The sequence below is a fragment of the Pisolithus orientalis genome (assembly GCF_024613125.1).
Source record: "Pisolithus orientalis strain OTSU chromosome Unknown F5J12scaffold_19, whole genome shotgun sequence".
Classification (NCBI taxonomy): Eukaryota; Fungi; Basidiomycota; class Agaricomycetes; order Boletales; family Pisolithaceae; genus Pisolithus; species Pisolithus orientalis.
Window position 1 is genome coordinate 451,862 of NW_026260800.1, and position 19,604 is coordinate 471,465.

At 45.0% G+C, this 19,604-nt stretch overlaps 3 protein-coding genes across 3 annotated transcripts; 2 read left to right on the plus strand and 1 right to left on the minus strand.

Annotated features, from left to right (window-relative positions):
- Positions 1 to 1,988: 1,988 nt before the first annotated feature.
- On the plus strand, positions 1,989 to 3,790 carry F5J12DRAFT_783693 (uncharacterized protein; the record flags this gene model as incomplete). Its single annotated transcript, XM_051742891.1, has 12 exons — positions 1,989 to 2,004; positions 2,059 to 2,136; positions 2,187 to 2,383; positions 2,514 to 2,552; positions 2,723 to 2,797; positions 2,847 to 2,869; positions 2,932 to 2,959; positions 3,089 to 3,250; positions 3,304 to 3,405; positions 3,430 to 3,621; positions 3,653 to 3,730; positions 3,758 to 3,790. The coding sequence occupies 12 exons, from the start codon at positions 1,989 to 1,991 to the stop codon at positions 3,788 to 3,790; spliced, it is 1,023 nt and encodes a 340-aa protein (XP_051598910.1).
- Positions 3,791 to 4,040: 250 nt separating this feature from the next.
- On the minus strand, positions 4,041 to 5,419 carry F5J12DRAFT_783694 (uncharacterized protein; the record flags this gene model as incomplete). Its single annotated transcript, XM_051742892.1, has 7 exons — positions 4,041 to 4,139; positions 4,289 to 4,632; positions 4,706 to 4,777; positions 4,824 to 4,989; positions 5,038 to 5,186; positions 5,233 to 5,248; positions 5,339 to 5,419. The coding sequence occupies 7 exons, from the start codon at positions 5,417 to 5,419 to the stop codon at positions 4,041 to 4,043; spliced, it is 927 nt and encodes a 308-aa protein (XP_051598911.1).
- A 1,665-nt stretch (positions 5,420 to 7,084) lies between these two features.
- On the plus strand, positions 7,085 to 9,594 carry F5J12DRAFT_783695 (uncharacterized protein; the record flags this gene model as incomplete). Its single annotated transcript, XM_051742893.1, has 10 exons — positions 7,085 to 7,209; positions 7,255 to 7,420; positions 7,470 to 7,618; positions 7,673 to 8,067; positions 8,125 to 8,310; positions 8,373 to 8,387; positions 8,432 to 8,510; positions 8,560 to 8,779; positions 9,012 to 9,224; positions 9,286 to 9,594. The coding sequence occupies 10 exons, from the start codon at positions 7,085 to 7,087 to the stop codon at positions 9,592 to 9,594; spliced, it is 1,857 nt and encodes a 618-aa protein (XP_051598912.1).
- Positions 9,595 to 19,604: the final 10,010 nt, after the last annotated feature.

Below are 19,604 nucleotides of genomic sequence, written 5' to 3' on the forward strand. Positions count from 1 at the left end.
CACTGTTGAACAGTAAGGTCAACATACATTCAGACATCCAACTCTTTGATTCTGTGTCCCGCAGGACATTGATCGACCAAAACCATGGAAGATGGGTTCCACAGTGCTCCTGTGCATTTTGGGAGAAGGCCGCTGTCTGCACAGCCAGGTCTTCTTTATGAAGCTCTTGATAATGTCCTAAGATATCTGCACCTGTGCCAAGTACAACCATGGCATCTCTGCATCGATTATAAATTGTGGCCTGTTGTTTTACTGAGACATTGATAGTGCAGATCATATCCCAGGTCCAAGTTTTCACAGAATAGCTCTTAGCTGTGTGCACCACCCCCTGAAAGACAGCCACCTTGTCTGCCAACATAAGACAGAGGCCATGTAGTGCATCATTAGCTTGACCTGTGTGAAGCTTCAGCTCCATTTCTGCAAGATTTTGAAGCCCTTGAGCTCAACATGCATCAATGCCAAGAGCGGATGGAAGTGGCAATTTGTCCTGCAGTCCTGCCAGGGTTCCATCTGAAGTGGGCAACTCATCCCCCACATTGTCCAACCAACCATCATCCGAAGCATAATCCTGCTCTGAATTTTCATCAAGAAATGCAGTCTGCTGTACAGATTTGCTGGTGGAAGTGTTGGAGCCTGCTTCAAGGTGCAGCTTCAAGTAAATTGCAGCATCCGCAATAAAACCCAATTGTTCAGATGCAATGCGATCAGCACAGCATGCCATAGCCAAAATTTTCAATTCCAATGCCCATTCCCCAACATCCTTTCTGTCCATGTGAAGTGAGGTTATGGCCTCTTCTAAGTGTAAACCATGTGCTAGCCAACTAGCTGCTCCATGTAGGCTTCTGCTGGGTCTTGGTTCATCCAATAATGCCAGTTTGATGGCACACACTGTTGGTGCTTCTTGTGATATGTCAGTATTTTGCATTTATCCAAAAAGGCAGATGCCATACCCACCCTTAATTGAACTTCAAAGATGTCCATGACAGATGGGTCATCGATGTGATCATGCAGTGCACGAATCTCTTGCATTTGCCAGCTGTTTTGCTGCTCTGCAGTCAAGGCTTCATCTAGCTTTATATATGCCTGCCTCACCAATGGCACTGCTGCTCAAGCCACTTTGAGCTTCTGTGATAGGCTATCCACTTAATCTTGGATGTCAGAGAGTGCGCTGCAAGTGGATCCTCAGACTAACCAATCCAAATCATCTTCATGAAGTTGGAATCATTCATCTGGAAATCCAGCAGTTCTTGGTGGTGTGGTGAGGTCATCCCACATGCAGATGTGGATGCCACATTAAGGATGGACCACAACATTTCAATGATTTCTCCATCTACCCATCCAGCCCCCTTGATGAACAGTGGGGCATACCATGCATAACATTCCTTCTTGTGCCCATGCACATGCCATATGCCGATTCCAGGGATAATCTGAAGTGACAATGGGATATCAATCATCTCACTTTGACCCACATGCTTCTGCAGATTTGTCATGTAGGATGTATTGGCCATGTGGAAGCGACTGGTAGCTATCTATGTAGGGAGATATTTCTGCTCATCTCCCATGTATTGCTGTTACCCAAAATTTGGCTCTGTCTGCCATTGTCCAACCTTGCTGAACCACATATGGCTGTGTCTGCCATTGTCCAACCTTGCTTCCCATGGTGTGAATGATATTCTTGCCATTGTTCCTACAAGTGTAAATCTTGATTGATCATCAACCTATCAGTGAACCCATCATCATTGAATACGTCTGCTGAACAGTCCTGCCAAGTTCATTTCTGTCATCAAGGTGAGGTTGTCTTCATTGTTGGATCCAGTGACCTAAGCCATCCACAACTAATGTAAGACCAACTGAGCCAAGGCAATCTAGCTCCCATGTGAAGCAGTCCAAAAATTCTGGAGGAGACACTAGTACAACTGTGTGAGTTGTGAGAGCCAACCCCTCCACCAATTGTCTCAAGTGGGAGGGTGGATATGGTGGGGTCGAACATGGATATCACAGCCAGTGAGTGAACATGATTTCTCTCCAAGCTAAACAACAAACATTCTTTCACTATAGATTCATGCAAAAGCTTGGTGGATCAGTTCCTGCAGGAAAGGGAGCCAACTGCTCTGGCAGAGGGCAGAATTGTGGCCAGTGAGTTGGCATGATTGCCCTTCAAGCTAACAAACAAACTAATTTTCTAGTAATAGATCCACACAACAACTTGATGAATTGGTTCCTGAATGAACAGGAACCAACTGCTCCCCCAGCAGATGGTATGAACGTGGATCTACTCAAGCAATTGCTGAATGCATGGGAACCATTGGCACCACCAGTCACACACAAGAAATTAAACAGGATGGACAGGTCTTCAACACCTGCACAAGATGTTACTATGCAGGTTGATTTTCTGGCAGACTTGCAGAATGTGTGGGAACCATCTCCTCTGCCCATCACCTGTGAATCATCAAATCTGAGGGACTGATCTCCTTGACCTGATTCTCTGACTAACCCTGCTTGCTCAATTGCAGGATATGAGGGAACCAATGCCTCCCCCACTCGTTTCAAATGTACCCATTGAATCTTTTGACTTGGCAGTGGATGAGGACAATGGCACAAACCATTTGACTTTTGGCATGCCCAAATGATCAGAGATGAGGGATCTTTTTGAGGAAATATGCAATGGTGAGCATTTATTTGGTTCTATTCACGTGATCAGTGATATCCATCCATTATGTAGGTGAACTTCCATCCACACAGCAATCTCTTCAAATGGAACAATGGGGATTGGCACCTGTTCCATGATGCGAACAAGGTATGGGCATGAGCTTAATCTGATATGCCTTTGACATTGATAATTTTAGTCCTGTGCACCTTACATGCCACAGTATCTTGCTATTGTGGAAACACCACTCCCAGCAACATGCCATTTGATCCCACCCTCGATAGGCACCTTGTGCAGGCTGTGAATGCCATTGTGAGAGAATTGGGCACAGCTGCAAGGGACCAGTATGGTGCAGCCTCTCATGGCCTTTGACTCATCAATATGCTTGATTTGATGGAAGTCATTTGTTATCCACATTCTGCCTTTGAAAATTGTCCCAAGCCATTCATTGCCAGCCAATCACACCCATCTCACCAGTCTGTGGTAGAGATGGGTATCCTCTACTTGGTGTGCCAGATCAAGGTGGCCTCTGTACATCTGAAGCAGACTGCTGATATCACAGGATGGCCTGCACATTGGTTTGCAAACTTAGCAATGGACTTGGTAGGTTTTACATCAATTTTTCACAATGTGGGACTGATACATAATTCCTTCAGAATCAGCTTAATAGCTTGATTCTGGTGACAGTGTTGCATGCCAGTTATACTCCTCCCCTCCTGGCATGCTACCATGCATACCTCAGACACCAAGATGATGAGGTTAGCTTCCACAATCAAATGCAGCTAATTCCCCTTAGTGCATTTACCATAATCGACAATATCAGTGCCATCATCCCACATTGGACCCCACATGCAGCTGATCCCAATTCCAGCTTTGCATTCCCTTGGTGGCTATATTGTTCTGAGGAATATGCAGTGGATTCCCAAAGATTGCAAGGCAAGGGATTGTTTTCCATGACCTGGGATTTTTTTAAGGTATGCCACTTATTCTTGTCACTGAAAATAGTTGATGATGGCCCAGGGCTTATGGGCATTGCCTGAGGCACCAATTGCAGACCATCTCAATGGCCATATCAAGGAGCAGGTAAACTACTGCATCAAAAATATTCAGAAATATGCCAATGTTGTCAACAGTCAGGGTTGACAAATTGACCATTTCTACACTAGGTGGTGGGCATTGTGCAGGTTGTTGGGCATGCCACTTCAGTAGTTTACATGTTTTTGACTGTGGAGTTGGTTGAATATACATTGCTGTAAATGTCGATCATTTATGAGATGCCACCCATTTGCATGATGTCTGAACCCCCACCCATCTGCACGATGTCCAACAATCCACCCATCTGCATGATGGCCTGAGTAGGTTTATTTTTTTTGCAGTTTATGATGCACACCCTTTAGCTCTGAGTACCTGCCCAATCTATGATGTCAAAGCACCCACCCATTTGCAAAATCTTGGCAACACCACCCATCCAAAATTCAAGAGCCAGCATATCCTAATAAAATACAAGATCTGCATCACCTACTAAATCTTACATTAAATTTTGCAGCTTCAAATCAACAGTTGTCCAGTTGCAACTGGTCTAGGTAGTAGGTTGTCCATCCACAGTGATTGACACATGGGAACAGGCACTGACTGATGTACATTGGCATGCATGTAGTATGCCAGGCATGCTCTGTCACCATCTACAACTCCCACCCCATGCTCCAGTGCTGAACCTGAAAATGCAATGATTGTCCCTGGGTTGTAGCACAGCTGCAGATTCAATGTTGGAATGACAAAGTCCAAGGGCAGGTAGTTGCCCACAGTTACCAGCATGTCATACCATGGATCCCATCCATTGATATCCCTGCAGTAACAAGTTGCTTGATTCACCATCACAGACATGCTGCTATATGTGGAGCTCCATATCAGCAGTATGGAGCTCATATCTGAATCCACCCGCTGTTCCACCTGTTTGCCAAGGTGGATCAATGCTTCCCTGCCATCTGCATACATTCATGGATGGATGACATGCAGGATCACAGATAACAGGGCATTGGTGTCAGACATTTGGTTGACCCATTCCCTTGTAGAAGTGTTTTCTGTCCTGGATTTGAGCAGCCATGAGGCTTCCAGGAAGCCATTTTGGGGCTTCAAGGCAGATGAGTGCTTTATTCACAAGGAAAGAAATGATCACCCACCCCATGACCCTGTTGAAACCATGCAGGTGACAGGTTGATGGTGCCTTTCAACTCAGCATTATCACAGAAATATGACTTGTCCATCTGCCATGCCTGTGGGGAAGCCTTTATGCTCTCCCACAGTGGTTCCCTCAGAAGATGAAGGCAGTTCCATATGTTGGCCTGCCATTGCATTAAGTCAGTAGAATATGAGATTCTGCATTCCCTTACCCTTCTTTTTGGGCTGAGAGCATCTGGCAAATACCAAATGCAGATGGTGTTTGAGTCAGTCACCAGAATGGATGGCTCAGTCACTTCTGTGTATCTCTCAGCAGCTTCTGCATTGCAGGTTTTTCCACCCCAATTTTTCCCAATGTTGACTGTGGAAAGATGAAAACTTCCATTGCACCATTATGATGGACTTACTTGGGTGATGATAGGCCTGTGAGATTACTGATGATATGTGATCTGCTTCACATAACACTGGAAACAGAATTGATATATCTGGAAGGGTGCAAGGTCCACTGAATACCTCCTCTTGAAATCTGGCTTTCATGTATGATGCAATGCAGTCTGTTAGTTCCATTTGCCATCTGTGGGGGGTTTTAGACATGTCTTGTGTAGGTTTCATGCTTGGGGTGGATGAGGTCGGAGTTGTATAGTGGGCAAGCCACTTGCAGCTTGTTGGAAAATTATGGCATGTTGGGATGCTTGCCTCAATATTTTGCTGTGATCCAATCAATATGTTATGATGCTATACGTGCTATTGGTGTTGGGCCCGTCTTATGTTGCAACAGGGGTGGATCTTACTAGATGGACCCATCCTTGTTTTATGGCGATATAAAAGATATTACTGAAGGGCCCATCCATACATTATGACCATATAAATAATACTGCTGAAGGGCCCATCCTTATGTTGTGACTGCATAAATGATACTGCTGAAGGGCCCTTCCATATCTTGTGACACTATAAATGATATTACTGATGGGCCTGTCTTTATGTTGTGACAGGGGTGCATCTTACTAGACAGGCCCATCTATGTGTTGTGACACTGTAAATGATATTACTGATGGGCCTGTCTTTATGTTGCAACAGGCATACATGTTGCTATTGACAGGCCTGCCCATGTGTTGTGACTGTGTGATTGATATTACTGACAGGCCCATCTTTATGTTGTGACAGGCATACATGTTGCTATTGACAGGCCTGCCCATGTGTTGTGACTGTGTGATTGATATTGCTGAAAGGCCCATCTTTATGTTGTGACATGGGTGCATCTTACTAGACAGGCCCATCTATGTGTTGTGACACTGTAAATGATATTACTGATGGGCCTGTCTTTATGTTGTGACAGGCATACATGTTGCTATTGATGGGCCCATCTATGTGTTGTGACACTGTAAATGATATTACTGATAGGCCCATCTTTATGTTGTGGCAGGGACACATCTTACTAGATGGGCCCATCTATGTGTTGTGACACTGTCAATGATATTACTGATGGGCCTGTCTATATGTTGTGACACCATAAATGATATTACTCCCAGGCCCATCCATATGTTGCCAACTCTGTAATCTATCATAGATGGGCCCCTCTTTATGTTGTGACCCTATAAAACATATGATGGGTGGGCCTGTCCATATGTTGTGACCTTCTTCATGATACAATAGGCAGGCCTGTCCATGTCTTACAGTAGCTTAGCATACTTACTTGGTCATGGGCCTGTCTATATGTTGCAGCATCCTTACCCTCCACAGGCCCTCCCATATGTTGTGGAATTGCATTTATGGGCCTGTATGTATGTTGCTCTCACTATAGGCCCTCAGGCCTGTCCATGTGTCATGGCTAATCTATTTAGACAGGCCCATTGCAGGGTCTATATAAGTGTTGGCATTTTGGCATGCAGGCTACCTATATGTTGTGACTAAATGGACTACATGGGGTCTGGGATTCACATTGTCAGCCTTACCTTCTGTGGGTGTGAGACTGCAGATTCATATACACAACAATTGCTGCACATTCACTGGCTCCCTGCAACTTCTGATAAGCCCCACACTGCAGCAATGTTCCAAGTCCTGGAAGACTTTCATCTCCTGTCATTAGAATCCAAGCTTTCTTGTTATGAGTTTCACAGTGCCTTGTCACGTTGTTCAGATAATACTGGATTAAATCCACCTAAGGTGCATTGCAGTTCATGTTGTAAAGTTTGTGCTCAGTCATGTCAGGCTCATTATGAACAGTTTTTGAGAATGGTCCATCAATGGCGCCACCTCAAGATGCTCAAACATTCAGGACAAGGACACGATCCTGCTGGTGTTTTGAATACAAAAGAAGGCAAATGTGCAGTGTTATGTCCAGCATGCCCTCAACCCAGGAAGAACATGATGGGGTCACCAGAAAGGTTAGCTATATCTTAACTCTGATATTCAACTAAATTGTTATGTAGAGATGTTGATGCACTTTTTGTCACTCTTGACACCAACTTTTGCCTCAGACACCATGCAGTCTCAAATAATGAGAACAATCCAAGCCTCAGTCAGGGCTGGGCATATTTTGTGGAGGACACCATGTTCAAGAGATACTTAAGTGACCACTGGCATGATATCCAAGAGGTATGCAGTTGTCCACTGAATGCACTTGCAAACATTTATTTTAATCCAGAAAAGCATGTGCTCAAATCACAATGCAGTGAATATGGCAGATGCAAAGTCAAAGAAAGGTTGCAATGTGACTGGCATTGGCATGGTTGTTTGCACCAGGTATGGCATGAGGCTCCCAAATGGGATAGTTGACCTACAATATGGTGAAAGGTGTGTATCATTTACATCCAATGTGATATCATTTCATGAGTGTAAAACATACAGATATGTGAATATGGACTATGCATTTGCATCTGCACTACACCACTCAGATGTGACTGTCCTCAAAGTTTCATATGACATTGCCTGCCAGTGGCACAAGAAGTTATATCAGTGGATGGACCAGATGCCACCTTCTTTACAGTCAAACTTACATGACTGGGCTGTTACATTTCTCGTACCCAAGTTTCACCTTCCTGCCCACATTGCCTCATGCCAATGGTCCTTCTCCTTCAATTGGACCAAGGGTGTTGGTCAGACAGATGGCAAAGAACCTGAGCATGGATGGGCAAACCTTAACCCCACTGCTTCAAGCATGAAGACCATGGGCCCTAGTCATCGTCAAGACACACTGGATGACTACTTTGGTGACTGGAACTGGAAAAAGCTTATTGGACTGGGTTCACTACCATTTCCATTGATTCACTGAGGACTGATTTACCTCCTGTTCATCATAGGCGCTTCTCTTCTTAGGAAGGTAAAGGAGGCCATCCCTGAGTGCAATGATCATCAATGTGACTTTGAAGAATTAACATGGTTGCTCAAGCTCAAGTTTCCTGAGCAACTCGCTCTATGGAAGCAGCAGGTAGAGGACTGGGAAGCCAACTCAACCAAGCCTAATCCATTCGAAGTTAAGAACAATGGTATGTACAGTCTTGAACAAATTTTTGTTTCCCTTCAATTCATCTATACTGTACCTTCACAGGTATCACGCAAGCTAGTATCCACTTACAATTGGCGAGGATGAGGCCAGTGCACTTGCAGGAGGGAGTGAGCTCCTACTACATCCAGATGCAACCCCAAGTGTTCTCATTGGCACTGGGATTGACCTAGAGGATCAGCAGTAAGTCACCCTCTGTGGGACATCTGTTGATCTAACTCCTGCAACATAGACAACATCTGTGTGATGCCACTGAGCTGGCATTGTGTGTCATGGATATGCACAAACTCAGGGTTCAACAACAAAGCAATGCACTGGTGAGGCTAATTGAGGCATGGCAAAAACTTCAAGTCCTGTTTATGCCTGGTGTAAGTGCCCTCTGGGATGAGTGGCTGGAGTTTGCCAGTCAACCTCATTCCCTGGAGGACGTCCCATTGTTCCTCCCATCACAAGTTAGTGGCAAAGTCGCATGTCCACTGAAATTGGCAATGATTGAACTTCAACTCAGGGAGGGTCAAGTGCATGATGCATTGAATGATCTGTGCCAGGGTCTTCGATCTCATGCATACATGCTCAAATTCAAGGATTGTTTTTTACATGGTCAAGGAGCCAACACCCACACACAAAATTGTCTCAAAGCCCTAGATACCAAGATAAATACTGCTGCTACAAGGTATTGTGTAGTGTATCAAGCATTACCCATTCTTGCCCCCCTGGTTGGACAAGTTGGGTGGAGGGACAAGCTTCACCCACTTGCAGATGAGGACATTAGTGCACTCACAGATGCTTACAACCTCTGGCCTGGAGAGGGATGGTGCCATGTTTCTTGGATTTGGCAGTTATACAGGTACAGTTATCACACCACAGAGAAGGAATCAGATGATGGTTTTCAGGAGGGTAAGCATCTTCTAGCAGCCTCATCAACCTTGCTTTAGTGCTAATCTTAACTCCATATTAGCCATCCATGTGGAGTGGTGCAAAGCATGTGCATGTGCACACTGCTGGGAAGAGGAGGTTGGGCTACTATTTGAAGAAAAGCAATGTACATTACAGTTTCTTGAGTGGCATGCAAATTGGTGGATGGGCCATGCTAGTGCCATTGCAACAGGTGACAAAGCTCTCTCCTAATGGGTGTCATGCATATGCTGAGTGTCAGGCAGAGCTTCAGCATCAGCTCACAAGGTCATTTGCTGATATGTGGAAGGACACACAGCATTTCTTGGATGTTGCCAATGCTTATAGTGTATCTCCCTCTCCTATGCTCTGAAACATCTTAGTTTCTATCTTACTGCTTTGTAACCATGAATTGACTGTGACCTGTGAGTATCTGTGTATCACATGCAGTGCCATAGCGCCATAGGGTAGTGTTGCTGTTGCATTATTATACTAATCCCATTGCTGTCTATACTACACATATTGCAACACCCATTGCAATGTCTATACTACTTTTGTTGCAATGTGTTGCAGCACCCATTGCAACATCTATACTACTTTTATTGCAATAATATTGCAATAATTCATGGTTGATGTGCCATCATGAGTGGTGCAACAGAGCCCAACAGTAGTTACTGTGTTAGTTGCAACAAACTGGCATAAACTTGTGCAGTGTCATGGTCATGACATGTACCATCTGAAGAGGCAACCCCAGTGGGTGCTGTAAGGAGAGAGATCTCCTTACTAGAATATTGGGTATTAATTCTTATTTTATTGTGTCTTTACTTATTGTTGTGGGTACTATACTTGAGTAGTATAGTTCGCTTTTTGTGTGCTTAGTCAGCACTTACTTACAGTTTGTTCATACTGTAAGTTTTCACCAATAGACAAGTTGCCCCAAAGATGAGAACAAGTCTAAGACCACCCCAGACTGCCCTAGACAGTTCCCTATCCCTTCCTTCCCTCACTCAGGCTATAGGAGCCCCTTTGGACTTACTCTCCCTTTCAGGTTCTACTACTCCATCCTCAATCCTCTCTAATATATTTCCTCACAGCATGGCTGTGGATGTAAAATTATTGGTGCTTAATTCCTCTTGCAATAAAAATAAAAACATGCCTATCCAGTCAACAAAAGAAAGCCTGAAAATAAGGTCTGCAGATCCAAAGGCAGGGTTGGAACTAGAAGTGGTGTTGGAAGGAAGAGGAAAGAAGTGGGAAGTAAAAGTACTGGTGGACTCTGGAGAAAATGACACCTTGGACAAAATGCAGGCCAATGAAAAGGATGTCCCTCTTGTCAAACTTGGATGACCTGTTTCTGTCCTGAACATCAATGGTACCCCTAATGTCATGGGCAACATTACACATGTCACATCCCTTGTCATGAACTACCAGGGACATTGAGAGTCTGTCTGGGCACAGGTCACTACACTTGGCTTTGGAAACACAACCCCAAGGTTTGTTAGGAAACCAAAAAGGTAAAGCTCTCATGCTGCCCTTGCAAGTGCTATGACCTTGCCCCAAGAACAAGAAAGGAAAGACTGGCTGAAGAACAGGAGGCTCAGGACATGGAGTACCTTTACCCAAAACTTCATTCCACCAGGGTCAGGGCAGGAACCATGAAGGAACTCATCCCAAAAGAATACCATGAGCACCTCAAGGTATTCTCAAAGGAAGAGTCAGAAAGGATGCCCCTTCATAAACCATAGGACCATGCCATTGACCTAAAAGACACCTTCACCCCCAAGCATGGCCATCTCATACCCCTTTCCACTGAGGAACAGAAGGAGGTCTCAGACTTTCTTGAGGACCAGCTACAGAAGGGATACATTTGCCCCTCAAAGTCCCCTCAAACTTCCCCAGTATTCTTCATACAAAAGAAGGATGGGAAGAAGCATATGGTACAGGATTACCAGTACCTCAACAAGCATACAGTCAAGAATGCATACCCTCTGCCTCTCATATCTCAGCTTGTTGATAAGCTCAAGGGTTGCAAGCTCTTCACCAAGGCAGACCTTTGCTAGGGCTACAACAATGTTCACATTAAAGAGGGGGATGAATGGAAGGCTGCTTTCATCACCCACAAGGGTGCTTATGAACCTCTGGCCATGTACTTTGGCCTCTGCAGCTCCCCCTCCACCTTCCAGAACATGATGAACAATATCTTTGGAGACATGGAGGATGTTTTGGTTGTCACACTGATGATCTCATGATCTTCACCAAGACAGATGACAAAGCAGAGCATGACAGGATCATCCTTGAGTTCCTGAAGAGGTTGGAAGAGAATGATTTGTTTGTCAAGCCAGAGAAGTGCTTCTTCAAGCAGAAGAAGGTAGAGTTCTTGGGCATGGTGGTATGCACTGATGGGGTCAAGATGGACAAGAGCAAGGTCAAGGCCATAACAGAATGGTCAGTACCAACAAAGGTTCATTTGGTATGAGCCTTCTTAGGCCTGGCAAACTTCTATAGGCACTTCATCAAGGACTTTGCTCAAATGGCTCATCCTCTCAATGACCTGACCAAGAAGGACCAGCTGTGGTCATGGGGACCCAGAGAACAGAAGGCCTTTGATGACTTAGAATTTGCATTCATGACTGCCCCTGTCCTTTCCTTCCCTGATTAAAACTACAAGTTTCATTTGGAGACTGATGTTTCAGACTTTGCAACCAGAGCCATTCTCTCTGTAAAATGCAAAGATGATCTTTGGTGCACTGTTGCCTACTACTCCCATTCCATGTCTCCTCCTGAACAAAACTATCAGGTCTTCAACAAGGAGATGCTTGCTATCATTCATGCCTTGGAAAGCTGGCAGCACTACTTGGAGGCTACCCCTTACCAGTTTGAAATCTGGATGGATCACTCCAACCTCCAGTACTTCATGCAGGCACAACCATCAGGCATGTTGGGCCCAGTATCTCTCCAGGTTCAACTACAAGCTGGTGTATAATCTTGGCTTGTCCATGGCCAAGGCTGATGCATTGTCTTGAAGAGAGGATCATGAGCAGGGGGTAAAGGCAGATAGTCAAGGCATCACTCTCCTTGATCCTTCAAAGCTTGCTTCTGCTCTGGTGATTGGAGAGGATACAGACTGTCATGACCATGCATTCACCCTAAGTTCTCACTCACTCCACATCCTTCTCTGCCAGTCATTCACTCATTCTGCACCAACTCCACCTGCCCTCTGGCAGTGATGAGCCTCCTCTACTCCAACTGCTGTTGGACTTGTGTTGGTCTATCATTGAACCAAGCAGACTGTTCTCTGAGCAGTCACATGATCTCCCTCAGACTTCTCCCTGACAGCATGCAGTCAGGTACTCTGCAGTGCATGCACCACATGGTCCAGTGCCTGGACTGTTCCCTTTTTGGGTTGTTCTATGTTACCCATTCATATGTCCTCCATATTCCCTTCATTTATCACCTAGGAAGTTTTACTTGAAAATTTACAAGTCTCCATATGTCAGTTCCAATTCTGATTACTGTACCTCTGTAGTAAGTATAAAAGCATGTACCATACTCCACTGTTCTTCAGTACAAATATCAATTTAGTTCCTACTCCCTCTGTCTCCATCTTCTGTCTGTCAGAGTTACCTCTGACTAACCATCTGTTCTCTCCCTCTGAAATATGAGGGCTGAGATTGTGCAAGGGGGTAGCACATGAGCTAAACCTGATACCCTCACTCTACCCTGCCTCTGTCTTGGTGGACTTTGTCCCTGCCAACCCTCTGCCAGTCAGAGTTCTATTCTTCTGTGTTGGACTTGCTTCTGAACCCCTCCCTAGACTCTATCTAGTGTTGGAGTTGGTTGGAGTAGGCCCAGACTTGACACAGACCTTGCCTTGAAGTCAGCTTCATTGGCTATGCCTCAGCCAGAAGGCTCAGCTCTCCAGGAGGGCCTCTACATTTGTGAAGGGAGGGTTTACATCCCACCAGCTGTTTGCATCCATTGCCTGGAAAAACACCATGATACTCCCATAGTCAGCCACCCAGGTCAGAAGAAAACTCTGGAGCTCATTTCCTGCAACTACATCTGGCCTGGGATGACTGGCTCTGTAAAGGAGTATGTGGCTGCATACCACTGCTGCCAAATGACCAAGAGCTTGAGAACTCCTCCTTGTTGGAGTTTGACATATTTACCTTAGTCATGTTCCAGTGAGCACAGCATTATGTAATCAAAAAAGCGCACACTTTGTGGTACTTATTTACCTGCACCTCAGCTTCAACCAACTTGAAGTCTGAGGTGAGACTCATACATTCTTTCTACAGAACATTTACTTATCTACCTAGAATAATCCTTTCTTCCAGTTCAGTACTTGACTCCCTCTGCAGTTCATCAACCTTCAAAACTCTTGCTAGCAAGCTCCTTCCTAACCCTGTCCCTGAACAACCCTGGACTGATGTCTCAGTTGATTTCATGGAGTTACCAGATGCCCAAGGTTTCAACAACATTGTGGTGGTGGTTGACAGGTTTTCAAAGGAGGTGGTCTTTGCACCAACCACTAAAGAGGTTTCCTCCCTCCAGACTGCAGAACTCTTCAGAGATCATGTCTGGATCCAACATGGTCTCCCCTCATCCATCATATCTAACCAAGGTCCTCAGTTCACTAGTGCATTCACTAAGGATCTCTGCAAAACGCTTGGGATCACACCTAAGCTCTCTACCACCTTCCACCCACAAACTGATGGCCAAACTGAACATCTCAATCAGGATCTCCAGCAGTACCTTTGTTTGTTTGTAAATGACAGACAGAACTCCTGGCCTTCATGGTTAAAGGTTGCACAGTTCTCATACAACAATAAGTGACAGGAGTCCACTGATAGGTCCCTCTTTTTGGTTACCCACTCCTACACTCCACATATGGGAGTTGAACCCTCCTTTCTAAGGCTGAGCTTGCTACAGACCATGCTGTTGACTTTGCCAAGGTCCTTGAGGACACTAGGAAGGCCCTCAAGGAAACAGCAGACTGGCATCACACACCAAAGGTGTTTGGTGAGGTGGACATGGATACAGCTGATGAATGGAGATGAAGACTATAGCCCTCATGCATAGAATGACTCCCAGGAATGTTGGCAGTCATCCCTCACACTAGAACAAGGTGTCAATGCCAAAGAAAAAGGAAGGAAGCAAGTTAAGTGCCAGTAACGGTTCTTAAGCACCCATGTATGGCACTCCAGTTTTTGACATATCTCTGCCATTTCTGTAGATACTGACACCATTCCCACACTTGCTTATAGTGCTCAGCCATGTGACTACCTTCCAAAATTGGAAAGGATTTGCACACTCCACATGTTTCTAAAGCACTCCCTCCAAATGATGCTCATTTTGCTAATTCTTCTGATATGGCTGCCTCCATGTCAATCATTTCACTTGTCCCCTTTGCTAGGGACCATGGCTACAGCTTCCATCCTGAAGCATCCTGGTACATCCCACCCTTATCAGCACCCTCTCAGCCCATCCAGCTTGGACAGCATGTTCTTTTTGTTGGTATGACCTCTAGGAGGATGTTCTTTGGTTGCCTCAGGTCTGTCATTTGCTTGGAAAGGTCTTCTGTGGTTGTTTCAGTCTCTCTGGTCCAAGAAGCATATGGATCCTTCCTCCCTGCTCCCTGCAATGTCTTAATACCAGTCTCATCCATCATTCTTCCAAGATTGTGACAGCTACAGTATAATCTACTGTTCTCCACTCTCCCTGATCACATCCATGATGAGTATGATGCACATCTTGCCTCCTTGTTGCAAGATACAGCAGAAGACACTCCTCCTTCATCCTCTCTTCCAACAGAGCCTCATTCATGAAGTTTTTATTTGCTTCACTGAGAGGACAGTTGGGGGGAAGTTGCAATCTCCTATGCTCCTGTCACTCCACAGACCCCCAAATCTTGACTCCTGTTGACATCTGACTCACACTGTCTGCTTTTGGATGTACTATATTGGCATCAGATCAGCACTGCCTCTCTGTCATCCCACCTTGGCCTAGAAGCAATCTCTTTGAGATGTGACATGCACAGCCTCCCCCTAATGTGATTCCAGTGTGCTTTCCAAGTTCCTAACATTACTTGACTCATACTTTGACATTCTGACTGTCCTTGACTCACCTATTGCCAATACTTACCAATCTTTTGACTTTGCTTACTGATTCTTTGCTTTTTAGCTTACTTATCCTTACCAATGCTTACCATGTTGGAGTGAAATGACCCCTGTCCTTACTTGGACTAAGGCACATGATCATGTCACTTACATAAGGTGTTAGAGTGCACCCATACACTAGTAAAATTTACCTAGTCCCTCAGTACTGAGGTTCCCTACAGATTCCTCTCTGGGTTCCCCTCTGCAACCCCACAAAGTTCTTCATACCAATGCTTTCTAAGACAATTACACACTGCTTACATTCCTTACCTATCACTTACCAATCACTTACCAAGTGTTTGCACCTTGTTTTCCATAGGCAATGCCCCTGTACTGTATATAAATCACTGTACTTAGATAGGTGAATAGAAGATGTCAGAGAGCCCCTCTCACTTGCATTCTCATCATCACTTATCATCATCCATCATCAATATACTTTGCTCCAAGTCCTCCCTGAGCTCAGTGCAGCTCATGCATCATATTAAGTTGTCATCCATCCTTCTGTAGGTTGATAGCAGTCTACCCTATCACATCCTCTTGCATTCATGCTCCTTCTTCATCAGGAGCACCCCCAACCCTCAGCACTTGTCTTTGAGTGTTGTAGCTCATAAAAGCCCACCCAGATAACAGGTTCCACCATCTAGGTACTGCATAGGCACACCACCACTGAACCACACATCAGTAAATCACTTTGCGTGCTGGCAGTCCTAGGGAATCTGTCCAGTGCTGGACAGCTCTGGACAGCTCTGGCCAGCAAAAGTGATTTACTGATGCACTTTGACTCTCACTGGATGAGAGCTAACTTCAAGTCATACCACTTGGAGGCTCCAGCCTACTCTGTTGGAGACATGGTCTGGCTGGAGATGTCACAGATCTCCCTCTCTGGTTGTCCCTCTCAGAAAATCACTAAATGATGGATTGGCCTCTACCAGATCATCTCACTCAAACCAAATGCAGTTGAACTGAAACTTCCAAAAACCCTCAAAATCCATCCAGTGGTGAGTGTGTCACAGGTCAAGCCTTACAAAGGCCCATTGGAGGGACAGACCATTACTTGTCCTGGACTGGTGGTGGGCCTATGAAGGGGAAGAAGAGTTTGAGGTTGATTATGTTGCCAACTCTTGCGTTAAAAGGAACAGGCTTGAGTACTTGGTCCATTGGAAGGGATACCATGCAGAGGATCACACCTGGGAGCCTGAGTCTGCCCTGAAGTCCACCCTCACTGCCATTAAAAACTTTTACCATCATCATCCCTCTGCCCCTCACAAGCTTCATGGCATGGACTCCTCCCTCTTTGCTTCCCTCTTCTGTCCCCTTGAAAATTTCACTGACACTATTACCTACCTTCAATCACCTGGAAGTCAATTCCTAAGGAGGGGATAGTGTGATGATACATACACTTTTCCTTTTTTTCTCTTCTTCCTTTTCATCTTATCTAATCTCTTGTCTTATCTTATCTCTCAGACTTGGTCCAGACTCCAGTCTAGACCCTGCCTACTGTTATCACATGCCTTCCTTCTAGTATGTTCCACTCCACTCTGATGTCATGGACCTCATGTATGCCTCACCATTACCTTGTGTACCATACTATAAGTACCATTGCTCAATCCACAGACTAGCTCCAAGCTAGTTCATTTGGGTCTACAAGTCCTAAAGCTCCTGCTTCTAAAGCTGTCTCCTACCCTTTCCTTCTCTTTCTTTCTGTTGGTTCTCTACAACAAACCCTGTTTTTTAGGTCTTGTCACAGCCAGATTATATAATGTGCATAATCCTAAGCCATATAAATGGCTTGGATCCCACTCAACTAACCCTACTTCACCATGAAACCCATTTTTGCCTCTGCTAGAGCAAATATCCTTCTTCTTTCTGAATTTGGCCTTTCTGCTCACCAAATCTCCTCTAACACTGGTCTGGGGGACTATACTGTGGCCAGGGTCATCAGACTTCCAGCTAGATAAGGAAATCCTCAAACTAGGACATCCTTACAAGCTTTCTTGTACTGGCAGAAGGAGAATTGTCTCCAGTATGACTTCTGGAAGAGCTGAAGATGCTGCCCAGGCCACCCATCTCAGAAGCCACTCTTGTCCAGGAAACATAGGTAACAGGGACTTTCCCTTGCTCTTAAGCACCAAAACTGGACTGGGATCATCTGGTCAGTTGAACCCAAGGTCAATAGGTCTGGGTCAGATGGAAGGAAATATGTGTGGAAAATGGTGGGAAAGCCTTTGCAGGATAATTCTCCTGCTGCAGACTTGAGCACACTGCAAACAGTTTGGGAAGAGATAGGGGAGGAAAGGGCAGTATTTATGAGATGGGTGGCCTGGACAGCATTTTCAGCTCTTCCAGAAGTCATACTGGAGACAATTCTCCTTCTGCCAGTACAAGAAAGCTTGTAAGGATGTCCTAGTTTGAGGTTTTCCTTATCTAGCTGGAAGTCTTTGATGACCCTGGCCACAGTATAGTCCCCCAGACCAGTGTTAGAGGAGATTTGGTGAGCAGAAAGGCCAAATTCAGAAAGAAGAAGGATATTTGCTCTAGCAGAGGCAAAAATGGGTTTCATGATGAAGTAGGGTTAGCTGAGTGGGATCCAAGCCATTTATATGGCTTAGGATTATGCACATTATATAATCAGGCAAGGTTAAAGCACAACTATCCTTCAGAAGCCATCAAATCCTTATGTTATTCACTAAATAATGACTGACAACATCATGCTCAAAAAAGTGTCCCAATGACATACCATTTTCAAAACTGGTTACATCTCAGTGCAATGGCCACCAAATTACATGAACAAACACATGTTGTCAAGGCAATGATTAGTGCTATTTGGGGCCCTTCAAGAGTTTGAACTAATTCCTATGGGTTCCCTCATAAATCTCAAATGTTTCCAAAATCACCCAACATTGGGTTACTTCTGAGCCATTGTATGTATGTTTGACTGAAAAATGTGATCTTCACTGCATGTATTCCTCCATGTCAGCATGGCAACCTGAGAATGCTATAAAATTCACAGTTTTGGATATACAATGCACAAAAAAAAAAGTAACTACATAGACATCCACCATATATCCTTCTTCTTGTGATGTTTGTCACCTCCCTCATGTCATGACCATGCATTCATCCTAGGTCCTCACTCACTCTGCACCAACTCCACCTGTCCCCTGACATTTACGAGTCATCTCCACTCCAACTGCTGTCAGACTTGTACTGCTCTCCTACCAGACTGCACAGGCTGTTCTCTGAGGAATCATGTGACTACCCTTTGGACTTCTCCCTGACAGCATGTGATCAGGTACTCCACAGCATGTGCACCACATGGTCTGGTGCCTGGACTGTTTTCTCTTTGGGATGTTCTGTGTTACCCATTCATGTGTCCTCTGTCTACCCTTCATTCATTGTCTAGGAGGTTTTACTTGAAATTTTACAAGTCTCCATATGTCAGTTCCAATTCTGATTACTGTACCTCCATAGTAGTATGAAAGCATGTATCATACTCCACTGTTCTTCAGTACAAATATCAACTTAGTTCCTACTCCCTCTGTCTCCATCTTCTGCCTGTCAGAGTTACCTCCAACTGTCTGTCTGTGCTCCCCCTCTGAAATATGAGGGCCAAGATCATGCAAGGGGGCAGTGCATGAGCTAAACCCAACACCCTCACTTCACTCTGCCTTTATCTTGGTGGACTTCATTCCTGCCAACACCCCACCAGTCAGAGTTCTGCTCTTTCTGTCAGACTTGCTTCCAGACCTCTCCCCAGACCTTGTCTAGTGCTGGAGTTGGTCAGAGTAGGCCCAGACTTGACACCTCATCCATAACATAGCCATTGGGCACAGGTAGCCACTGGACCTGCACATCACAGCAATAAAACAGATCATAACCTTTGGTGGGGGTGAAAGGATTGCCCAGATTTTCATCAGCTGTCATTTGGGACTCAGAAAAGTGGCACCCATCATCACCATGGTATCATTTCTTATATGCTACCTTCTTTTTTCAGCCTGAATCTGATGTCTGTTCAATGCTCTGTGATAACACTGCAGCATTTCTCTGTTTGAGCTTTGCCTCTGGGACATTCTGCCACACCAAGCTCCCCTTCTTGAGGTGAATTATATCTCTGGTGGAGAAACTGATAAGGGTGTGTGTTTTGTCATCAATATCAGCAAGGATGTCAGGACCAATTCCCTGCAATTCAGGGTCTTTCTCATACATTGAAGTGTTGAGAACACCAAGG